The sequence below is a fragment of the Cinclus cinclus genome, chromosome 1, assembly GCF_963662255.1.
Source record: "Cinclus cinclus chromosome 1, bCinCin1.1, whole genome shotgun sequence".
Taxonomy (NCBI): Eukaryota; Metazoa; Chordata; class Aves; order Passeriformes; family Cinclidae; genus Cinclus; species Cinclus cinclus.
In genome coordinates, this window is record NC_085046.1 from 65,253,500 (window position 1) to 65,265,554 (window position 12,055).

A 12,055-nucleotide genomic window follows, 5' to 3' on the forward strand; every position below is an offset into this window, starting at 1 on the left:
GCAAAAAACAGACACAGAGCCTTCCCAGGCTGAGCTGGAGACATGGCTGCACACACAACTACAAGTGAGGAAAATGCTGCTTGTTTTCACTCTCTGCCCGACATATGACAGCTTGTTACACAAAATCAGCAGCAAAACTCCCCCCCACTTTTGGGAAAAAAACCAACCAACCAACCAACCAACCAACCAACCAACCAACCAACCAACCAAAAAAAACGAACCCAAAACTTACGTAACTCTGCAACTAATCTTTGCTAATCTTGAGCAAGGCATTTAAATCCAGGGAATAAGCCTATTCTTCTCATCTCCCCCCCATCCCCCAGCATATCTGTACAGTGAAAAGGGAAACAAATAGAAGCAAAGTTCGCAGCCTTGTGATTTTTCCTTTTGACAAGACCAAAGTGGCATCGTGTCCTGAGACTGCTCTGAAGTAAACCCTCCTGCCTTGCCTTATCCCAAGCACTGAGCACCTTAAGAGAAAAGCTGCTTTTGGAGCAGTTGTCAGTTGCTCTTGGCTGAAGCATGGAAATCTCTACTCTCGCCACGTATCACTGCCTTGCTTTTGTCTGGTATTTTTTTGTTGCCTACTCCATCACACATATTAAAACAGAGGAACGGCCATCTGAAGTGTTCCTTTACGGTGGGCAGTGGAAATATTTGACAGTCCTCAATCTGGTAAGCAAATTGTGTTGTAGAGTGATACCAATATGTCTATTTGTTTGTCTGCCATCTGCGCCTCAAGACATATGCAGCTGGTGTATTTGCTGCTGCTAAACTGCTTCCTTTGGTGGTTTTTACCCCAAAGGAAACTAAGGAGGGATCTGTGCTTGTGCTGTGAAATGTATTCACAGGTTTCATGCACAAAGAATATTGACTGGTGAAATGCTTAGTTTTCAGAAAGTACTTTGAAATTAGCTGCCTCCTTGTAAAAAGACATTATCAGTGAGGAGAAGGACAGAAAAGTGGGGGTATGTCCAGCCAGGCCACATAAATTTTGGTGCCTGTTTTCTATCCTTTGATTCAAAATATTTCAACACTGTTTGGAGTTTTACTAAATTTTTTAATAGGCTTTTATATCTTCTAAATTACAGGAAAAGTGAAACAAAGCAGAGCACCATGCTAATTTAGCCATTCAGAGTACCTGCTTTGTTTGACAACCAGTTGAGAACACAAGGGAAAGAAATTCCAGCCTGTGGAGAGAGGTGCTTGTGATATTAATACATGAGCTTCAGCAGTGTTATCAACTGGCTGTACATTTCCTAAAAGCACACAGAAAAAGAGAGACTATAATGTGTTCTGATTCTTCTAATGTGCTAACATTTCATAGGACAGAAATCAAAGTGAAAGTATGTGAGATAGGGGAGAAGGCTTGTTCAGAGTCCAATGTGTTCATCAGCAGCTTGGGAAAGTAGTGCTGGTGGAAAGACCAGGCTTGTGGAGATGTTTCCTACAAGGGAAAAATTTCAAGCAGGCATACTTGCTAATTTGAAGGATGACTGCAGGGACCTACATAGCCTTTCATCCATTCTGTGAGACCGTCAGAGTTAAATATCACTGGTCATAAATATCTGGTCTGGGGCATATTTGTCTCTACTTTTACCCTTCAGAAGGAGACACTCTATGCTGGAGTTCAGTGGAAGCCTAAAGGCTCCTGAGCTCCAAGTGGGGCTTTTGGAGACCTTCAGGGAGGCAGGGAACTTGGTTCTCTTCCATCCTCAGCCGTTCTGTGACTCTGTGAAACATTTGCAACCAAGAGGCAGTGAATGGCAAGTGAAGTGGCCACAACAACCCTGGGGATTCTGGGAACCCACTGGTATTCTGGGAGCACCAGTGCTCTCAGTGGCCAAGCCAGCTGTGGAAGGATGAGGACACATATATATCACTGCAGTCGGGTGGCATTTGTACTGCTAGTTGTGGTGTTTATAAGCATAGCCATTTTGGGGGGATAGCTGACCCCACTAAAATACCACCCATACTTTCAGGCAAAACAGCATCTCCACCCCCATCCCCTGGCACCATTATTATGAGATTTACCACCCAGCTCTAAAGCATGAGGTCAAAAAGACAAAGCAAGTAACCAACTTCCCAGTATTTTGGGATGAAGAAATATTTACTGAAATTATCATCCAGTTTCCCTTAATGATCCACAGTGAAAGGTCAGGGAAAGGCTGCACAAGACAAGAGCATGTACAAGCATGAAATGAAGTTTACATGGCTTTACTGTCCCACTAGCATACTGAGTAACCCAGCCAAAAAATAAAATAAAATTTAAAAAATAATAATAATAAATAAAATAAAATAATGGTAGCTAATACCCATTCAAAGCCTTCCTTTCATCTATCTAAAGGAAAAACATACCTGTTCATACTTCTGGTACTTCCGCTATCCTCTGTGCCATGAGGCAAATGTGCCTTGTGTGAAAGAGCAGTTCATTTTGTTGGTGTAAACCTGCTTCCTTGACCACTGAACTGGATGTCTCATTATTTCTGTGTTGTAATCTAATCATCCATCCCTGTTCACATTTTCTTTCCCACTCATTATAGTGGCATTAGCTTATCCTCTCAGTTACTCTTTTCTGCAAGCTGGAAGTCCAAGCCTTTTTCATTTCTCTCCTCAAAGGGTTGCTTCTTTCAGTAAATCATCCATATCACCCTTTGCAGCACTTTTCCAAGTTTCAGGAGGGAATAGGTGGGGCAGGCTGCAGTGAAGTTATGAGCATATATGTGTTTATACAGTGGCCTAAAGGTGTTTCCTTGCTTGTAGTTCAATTCTTCTTGACTACTCTTAAGTCTCTATTTGTCTTTTTTGATCGCTGGTAGGCAAGGAGACAGCAACTTGAGAGAGTTATCCACACTGAGTCCAACATTTCTTTATTGGATGGTGATTGTTAATAGAGAACCCACTGTTGAAAAATATATAACTGAAGCTGCTTTTAATTTTTTTTCTGACATGCTTTACATCGCACCTATCAACACTGATTTTTGCCTACTATTTGATCACTCAGGCACTCAGTATCCTGAGATGCTTTGGCAATTTAACAGTCAGATCCCTTTGATAGGGAAAAAAAAAATCCCATCAGTTTCACAAGTGTAACACCTCAGTATTTGCTCCCTTTTCCAGCTCATTTACAGATCTGCTGAACAGCTCAGGTCTTAATAAATCTCCATGAGTGAGGGCTCTTGCTCTTCTTCCCCAGTCCTTTTACTCCCAACATTTAACCACTCACTGATCTGATCCCAGTGTTAAAATGGAGCTGCCACCCAACAGGGAAATAGTTTGGGCTGAAGATACTGCCTGCCTCTCATGCAGAAAATGGGGCAATGGGGCAGGGTGTGCAAAATTACTCCTTCATGGATGGTAGTCCTTCTTCAGGGATTTATTTATTTCAAGAAAGGATTGCCAAAAAACAAAGAGGGATTAGGGAAAGAAATGCTGTCACCCCCCTTCTACTGCTGAACTGGGTACCAATTTTTGGTAAAGCAATGGCAAAAAGGTGGCAAACGGTTCTTGAGCTGCTGTATAAGAGAGGAAGAGGGTGAGAAGATAACATGTCCCACAATGCTGTGGCGCTCTCTGTGGGTCTCCATTGAACCTAAAAAATTCATCCCATGGTCTGGCATTTAGTCACTCCCTGTTGCTGCTGAGGAACATCGAGGAACAAGAGGCGCCTGTCCATTGGGAGCACATCTAACACATTGAATTTCTTCCAGTCTGGACACAGAAAACATCTGGGGATATCAGGAGGTATGGCTGTGGGGAAGAAGAGCGGGCAAAACCTTCACACTGAGCTGTCCTGGTTCAGTGGGTCTGCTGTGCTGGGCAGGCATGGGCAGTGCCTTGAAGGCTTTCCCAGAGCCAGGAATGCAGAGACAGCCTTTGTCCAGCTCTTCTGCCTTTGTCCTGCCTGATTGGGATTGCCTGTCTTCTGGCACTGACTGTCTGAATCACTTGGAAATTTTCCCTCCAAAATTTTTCTTATCTCTTTGGGATAGCGTTTAAAAATTTCTTTCTGTGGAAAGCTGGTCTGGCTGCCTCACTGTGATCTGAAAAGGAAAGACTGGGAAAAGTAACATTTTCTGCAGATGAAAATGCTGCTTGTCTCCCAGTTTTCACGAGAGATGCTGGAAGAATTCCTTCTAGATACGGCCCTCTTTTAGCACCTCATTCAATTCCTTGCTAGTCATGTGGTTCTCCCAAGAGAGCAACAGCTCTGGCATAGCTTCAGATTTGTCTTCTTAATGATCATAGCAATCAAGATTCAGAAAGGAAATATTATTGTGGGGGGGGAAGGGATAAGTGGGCTTTGTATCAAAGAGGTTCATTGACCCATTATTGAAGAAGCAGAAATGACAGATAAAAACAGTTTTGTATTAATTTCATTCAACTGTGACACAAAACAGTGCAAGCAGAATAATTCATTGTCTGAAATATCAGAGCTCATAAAAATCTACTAACAGCTGTAAATCTATTAGTAAATCACTGCATAATGAGCATACTGCACCTTTAAAACTATTAATTGTGTTCCTGCCTCAATTTATTTTGTGCACTTTTGTTTTTCATAATGGAAGTACTTTTCAATTGTCCTGAAAGCTGCTTGGTATTTATTTCAGAATAGGTCCAGTATTTAGTAAAGATACTTTCTAAGACACTAGCATGTGAATGGATGTGTCTACACTAAATGTTGACTTTGATGTCTAATAACTTGCTCAAAATATTGGATTTATCCCTCCCTAAAGGGCAGAGCTTGGAGCCCGATTTATTTGTACTAGTTGGAGATTTCAATATACACATATGGTAAGATCTTATACACAAAAGTAAATCATGTCAGGTTAGTTAAACAGAAACACCCTTTTGATCATTGCACTAGATAAAAATTGAGCTTTGTCTTAGACACTGTGAGTCTCAGTTTGGAAAATTGATCTGGCCAAATTAAATGTTTCTCCAGCACCCACCACCATGGAACTCTGCAGGGTCTAGAAGGGAAAGCAGCCTCTCTCCAGCAGGGATAATCATATCCATATTCTTCTATTTGGGTTAATCATTAGCTTTCTGAATGCTTCCAGTCTTCCTTCTGTTCGTGTGGGAACACTTTAGGGAATCCTTTCTATTTACAGCCAGTAGATTTATATTCCATGAGCGCCTGCAATGGATTTGTGATTGCCAGCACTGCTGCTTGGGAAATTCATGGGACATCTTGAATAATTTGATGTTTTCATGTATTATTTTTTTAACATCAACATTTTCTTTTTAGTGGAGGGCTACAAGATTTGGATGCACCTTTCTTACAACAATAATCCCAGCTGGTTTGGAACTTGGATTTTAATCTACTGTGGGCGTAAAATGCCAGACTATGCAGTACTAGGGACAATCCTAGCTAAATTCAGTTTTCTGGTTTGAAAATCACTTGTATAACCTTCCATCGCTCTTGGAAATACAGGGTGATCACTGAAGTGTCCGAAACACTGTTGAAACTATGGTGATGGATAAGGGTAGAGCTACAGCAGCACAAATCCAAGCTCCTGAGGCTGAGTTCAAACTTCTTCAGGAATTGTTCTTCTCTTGTTTAGCCAGAGAAATGGGTCAGGTTACACATTCAGATAAGAATTTTCCATACAGAAGATAACATTGTCCTCCCCTGTGTATAACAGAATATTTACCAGGCTGAGAATGTGGCTGTTTTGGGACTGTTTCTTCTCAGTAATGTTTATTTTAGTTAATTTTGAAGTGGAGAGAAGCAGCCTATCCCTGTCCCATGATTAATGTAAAGCTGACCATGAACAAGATAATAATAGCCCCATCCTCTGGGAACCAGGCTTTTCCCTAATTGCTTTATTGGCAATTAGTCACCATGTGTCACTGGACTGTCACCACCCTCATGCTCATTTTTCATGCCTTTTACAGAAAGTTACTGCTGACTCTACAGGGTATAACAAGAGCTTCTGTTTATTGCAAGGCTTTTCTTAGCTCTTTGAGGACTTGGCATTGGTGTCCTGGTGAGGCCAAGGGCTGGGACAGACATTTGGGCTGAACATGTGTTTGTGTCTAAGTACACTGCACCCCAGCACAGACTTAACTGGACCAGACTTATGACTTGGAGGGCTGAATCCCTACTGACTGAAATAATGCCTGCTAATTGTGATAATGGGAAAGGAAAAATCACACTTGAAAGGGCTGCTTTGGGTGCCTCAGAATTCAACAAAGACCTATGTGGGATCTTATGACGTTGCTTGGGTTTGTTTTTTTTTTTAAGTAAAGATATGTTTGTTCATCCTAGGCCTTGATTGGAAACATGGGGCTTTGCAGCTGAACTGGGTGAAGCACAGCCTCTGATACCTGGTCCTGGGTGATCCTGTGCCAGTTACCCAGCCTGTGTCAGCACCTCCCTACCTCCACTGCTGTGGCTCTGCACAGGGAGAGGGACAATCCAGCAGTGGTAATTACTGTTCTGGCTCCCTGGAATGTGGAAAGGATAGGGGAGGAAGACTGTATCTTTTCCCTGTGCTGGGAAGAAACAAAATGTTTGGGGGTGGTTGCATACAACTGCAAACCATGGTCATTTTGTTGCCCAGGAAGACTCAGTCTCTGTAAACTAAAGCCTGCAGAAACCCTTGTTTGACAACAGGCGTGGTGAGATCATAGTCTCCTCCTCCCCTCATGTATTTTGATAATAAAGGAATTTCTAATGGAAAAACATTGCACTAATCCTGTCCCCTCCCAAGCACCACCCTTTTCAGCTTCTTCAGAAACTGATGAAGTAACCAGCCACAGCTTCAGAGACTTTGCTCTAAATAAATATCTGATTCAGAGTAAGATCATGGCAAAAGAGATCTCATCCTGAAAGCTGTAGCCCTCTTTCCATTTAAGCATCACTAGCTGATCCAGTGTTTGCAGTAGGCTGCATTTCCCATATTCATCACTCTGGGATAACCTAGCCTTAAAAAGAAGAGGTCACCCCATGATTTAAGTGAACTGAACTGACTTGGTTCTTGATGCAAGACAGCAGGAGAAGTATTTTTCTGCGAGGTTCTATTCTGCCTTTGCATGTCTGACAAATCTGGTTCATCTTGATATGCTGTGTAGTGTTAGGAGAGAAAATGAATCAGTTAGAAAAGCAATATTGTTTTAAACCACAACAATATGACAATTTTACTCATTATTTGGAGAACTCTGTTTTGTCACTATGCACGTATCTGATTCTTTGCCAAATCCTCCTACTGTCCTCTCCAAAATATCCCACCCTTGCTACCTATAAATGATTTAAAGAAAGAGTGAAAAAACTTCAAACCAAAACACAACATCCCACCCCTAAAAGTCATTAGTTATAAATTGTTTCATTTAAACTTAAATAAAACTTCATTTTTAGTTGGTGATGTCTGGATCTTTACTTCTAAGCACTTGAAATCCTTTCTTAAATCCCTTTGAGTTCAGCAAAAGAGGTTCTGTTTTTGTAACTTCTGTGCCTAATTCTCACCTTAGATCATTTTGAACTACTTGGCACTGAGATCAACTGCACTGTAAGTCCCTAGAAAGAAGAACTTGTGTTGGCTAAATAGTGGAAAAGCTATCTAGCAGTTGCTTTATAGGAAATACGTCCTGGCATAATTTGTTCTCTCCTGCTCAGATACATCCAGTGGTCAACCATTAACATAGGAAGTGTGACTGAGCTGGCTTTCAAGATGTCCCTTCACTTCACCCATCTGAATCACATCACACATCTCTCTTTAGTCTATTAACCGGGATAGTGTTAAAGTTAACTCCTGACCAACTTTATTTAATCAGTTTGGGTTAGTAAAAGAGATTTAGCCAACAGCTATTTCCCTCACACAGGCTTGCAGCTTACAAACACAACAGCTCCCTGAAGAGCAAGAACAGATTTCATTGAGGAACATGCTAATGAAAGCTGGATGAGTTTCCCTCATTAGGTGTAATTACTTTAGGTTTTGCAGGCTGTCTTCTATGGGGTGTCCTTCCTGGCTGATGTGTTGAGACTAATTAAGAAACTGCGATGTGCTAAGTGCGTAATTTCCAGCAGAGACCTTCTTTTCAGTGTCCTGGCTTTCCCAGTGTCCACAGTAAGTACCCTTTGTCTCAGTATGTGAAAATTATGTTTGCATAAATGATTAGGGGTGTAGAGTTCCAAAACTATGCATATGAAATAGATAAGAATTAAGGGCTTTCTTCTGCCATTGAATTTGGAATGGATTTGGACCATTTAGAAGAAGAAACAATGCTAAGCCTGTCCTGGTTGAGAGCAAAGCCTCTTGCACAAACATTAGGGCTGCTGTCCTCAAATGGACACAGATTGACCCCAAAGGGTGATTGAGGTGTAACCTCTCTGTTAATCTCATGGTCCAAATAGCTGTGGATTTATCAATTTAGGGCTTTTCTCCAAAGGGCAGCACAGGTCAGGAGGACACAAGAGGGTACCTAAGAGGCAGCAGAACCTCACATCTCCTCCTTTGAAACCAGACTAGCTTTAAATAAGCACCGGAGAGAAACAGATTCACAGAAAAATAATTATAGTCACAGCCTACGTCAGATTCATCATGGATCACCTACTCCCTCACAGACAATGCTGTTTATCAAAATGCTGTGGGTTGGACAGGAACTGATGGGTTATTTATGCATGTAGGTACACTCTGTGAAAGTGATGCCCGCAGCCACCGCTGAATCTCAGAGGTCTGAGAAACATGGCTTAAACATGGTCCACATGCAGCTCGGATAGCTGGCTCCATAAGAAAGCCCTTCCAGGGATGGAGTCAGAGAGACTGGATAATTATCTACCTTGCACAGCAGCATTCAGTATGCTGCTTTCATACCCTGCCAGGCTTCCTTACCATGCCTGCAGCACTGTGGCATAGTCTTACTCTTCCAGCTCCTCACACCCCTGATTCCTAACCCCAAGCACAAAGCGTGCTCAAATGAAAAGCTGGGCCAGATATTGCAAATCAGCTTCCAGGTATCAGACACTGATACCAGGGATAATTTCCTTCAGTTAAGTTGTCCCACTGTATTTCCTGATCATTTGGGGAAAAAGATGGGTGCCCACAGTGTGCAGCTTTCACCTGCAGTTTAGGAATTAGGCTCATGAATTGTGAAGGTAAAGGATAAGTTTATGTGAACTGCCTTATCAAGATCTGTTTTCAGTTTGTTACTGAGCAAAACAAAGGCTTGACAGACTGTCCCTTGAGGAGAACTACTTGACCATCAAAAGATCCCATCTACAAAGGAAAAGGGAAAGAGGGGGGGGGGGGGGGGGGGGGGGGGGAGGGAAGGCAGCAGCTAATCTCAGATGCCACAGAAAATATCAGTGTTGGCAGTTTATAAAGCAGGGGTTTTTTTCTCTCAGTATCAACACAGAACACTGTATCTCTAAGTAAATGTGAGATAACATGAGTTTATCTGGCAATGTCATCATTTTTCATGTAAAAAAACATGGAGATGTTTTGCCTTCTCAGAAATGAAAGCACTAACCAAATCCTATCAGTTTTGTTTGCCTTCCATTTTTAAATTGCTTTCATTTTTCATTTTTGTTCCAGTTTGTGTGTATATCCTTTTGGACATTGTATACCTACAACCGAGAGCTGGTTTACCCCAAAAGCCTCGATGGAGTCATCCCGCTCTGGTTAAATCATGCTATGGTGAGTAAGAAACACCTCAGCCTCTTGCAGAGAAAAGGGAGACTTTGCCATGTGTGCCCCATCACTGCATTGTGCAGTTTTCCAGAAGAGCTTCACAGCTTTTCCTTTCTCACCTCCTCCTTCCTGCTTATCTGAATCTGATGTTGAGCTGTACGCAGCAATCAGATGCATGTGCTTGAAGCTGCCTCAAGAACACAAGGGATGTCAGTGAATCGGTGCTTGTCAAACCTCTGAAGTCAATGAAATGATGTGTAGTCATAAGGAAAGAAAATATCACTTATTGTAGCTCAAAAAAGAAATTGTGTCTGCTAACAGAAGTCTCTGAAATACAAAATGGCTGTGAGTGTAACAAAGCAGCCCTTAATTTTTAAAAAATGTGAAATAACAAAAGAGAATCTGACAGCTCTACAGCTAATAAGCTAATGTGTGCACAGCTTTGAATAGTTGGATTGCAATGATTGTTTACAGATTTTCTATAAATACTTTCCAGATTTCTCCTTCATTTGCTCTGGCCATTTTTATGATGTGTTGAATAATCACATATTTCTCATCAGTCAAGTGAAAGGAGGCTGACAGTAACATGGAAACTGTGGGTGGATTGCAAGGTCAGGGAGGCCTCGTGGGGCGAATGGGAAGTGGGAGAGAAGGGAGAGGTTCAGCGCTAGAATCAGAGAAGCCAAAAAGTATGAAATAATCACACAGAAGACTCCTTTCTCTCCAGACTTCATTTCATAAGAGCAGTGCCTTGCCATCCACTGCAGCACTCTCCAGTGAGTGTTGCAGGTAAATCTGGGAGGGTTTGGGGCGTCTGGCTGAGAACAGTTGCTTAAGATTTGAGCAGCCCCTTGATTTAGACAGGTGCATTCAGAGTTGTGTGACTGGAATCCAAACACACAGAGGCATGTCTGCATTGCTGATACCCAAGTGGTGAACCACAGCCATCATGCACTTTTAACCTCATCACCTGCTCTCTGTCCACCAATTCTTTTCCACCAGGACCCTTCTATGGCTGTCCAAACCTCTGCACAGGTGCAAAAGGGAACTGCACTTTCTGAAAGCCATCATCCACCAAAATGAAAGGTTCTTCATGTTGTCAGCATCATGCTGGTTTCAGATCCAGGATTTACTATGGGCAACTGGTTTGCAATCCTCACAACAGTGGTGGAGGTGCTGGGCAAGTGGGGAGAGGGGGGCAGCACAAAGTGAAGCTCAGAGAAGATAGGCTTTGCTGCTTGTTTTAATCCTGGCTCACAGCTGAGAATTTGCCCTTTCCATTTCCACATTTGTTTATGACATGGGAAGGTTGAGAGGTGTTAGGGCATATGTTTTTATTTCATGTGTAAGAGCTCTTTGCAGAAACCCCTCAAACACATCTGTTATAACTTCTTCTTACCCTACCTACATCTACATTTCATAACAGAGTCATTTTGACTACAACATAAAGCTTTTCTATATCAGAAATGTCAAAAACAAGTGTTAGAAAAGGAAAAACAATTCTTCCTGAGAATTATTTTGACGAGAGAGAAACTTCACATAAAGCAAACCTCCATCACAACCTGGTATTTTACTTCTAAGGCTCTTAATACACTGCAGACATCTTGTGCTTGACAGCTCCTGGGTAGGAAATTCTCCTTCCAGTCACTATCAAGCATAAAACATCTGCCATCAGCATAGACTGATCCCTGCTTTGACAATCCCTGTGTTTTAGAGCACCTTCCAACAGGTGCCTTCAGGCTTAGCAGAGGCATTTCCTTCTTCCAACACAAAATATCTGCTGGAAACACTAGGGAGATCCAGGGTATGGACATACCAACATTTTAAGGGACAATCTCCAAGTTCTGATTGCCAAGCAGACACTTTTCCTTTAGGTTCATTTCCTTGCATATTGCTATTACAATATGGCTCTGAGATTACAAGCATTTCATGGCAGATTGAAGCAGCATGTAGCTGGCTTTGGAGGAGAAAGACATGGGTGTATCAGTAATAACCATCAGTGCCATATCATTTGCAGTGGGAATGCTTTTTTAAAAATCTCAGGCTATTTTAATGTTGTAAATAGGGAAAGCATATGTTGTTATGTAACTGGAGAGGGAACCTAAAAAACAGCCATGTAAACCCCTTTCAAGAATAGTGATCTCCTTGGCTTTCTAGTAATGCTGCAGCACCTCCCTTGCAGAAATTAATAACAACTTTTTTTCCTCACATGGACTGCTCTTACAGCGGGAAAGGGTTGCTGTTGCCCATCTGGAAGCCCAGAGTGGCAGAGTGAGCACTACATTTTTGCCATGTTTTTGCACTCTGAGCAGAAACATTTTGTTTTGCAGGCAGGATGGTTAAAGTAGAATGGAATTTTGCTCATATTTGAAGGAGACTAAATATTCCAGACTATCTAGGTTTCACTCTTTGCTTTACTA

The 12,055-nt window shown here is 42.0% G+C and overlaps 1 protein-coding gene across 1 annotated transcript in view; it reads left to right on the top strand.

Moving 5' to 3' along the window:
* The first annotated feature begins 522 nt into the window (after nucleotides 1-522).
* The window catches only part of ADTRP (androgen dependent TFPI regulating protein), a 29,439-nt gene continuing 17,906 nt past the window's right edge, over nucleotides 523-12,055 (top strand). Inside the window, exons 1-3 of the mRNA XM_062498902.1 lie at nucleotides 523-675; nucleotides 7,938-8,072; nucleotides 9,540-9,641. Of these exons, the coding sequence (XP_062354886.1) occupies nucleotides 523-675; nucleotides 7,938-8,072; nucleotides 9,540-9,641 (390 nt within the window). The remainder of the gene's footprint in view (nucleotides 676-7,937; nucleotides 8,073-9,539; nucleotides 9,642-12,055) is intronic.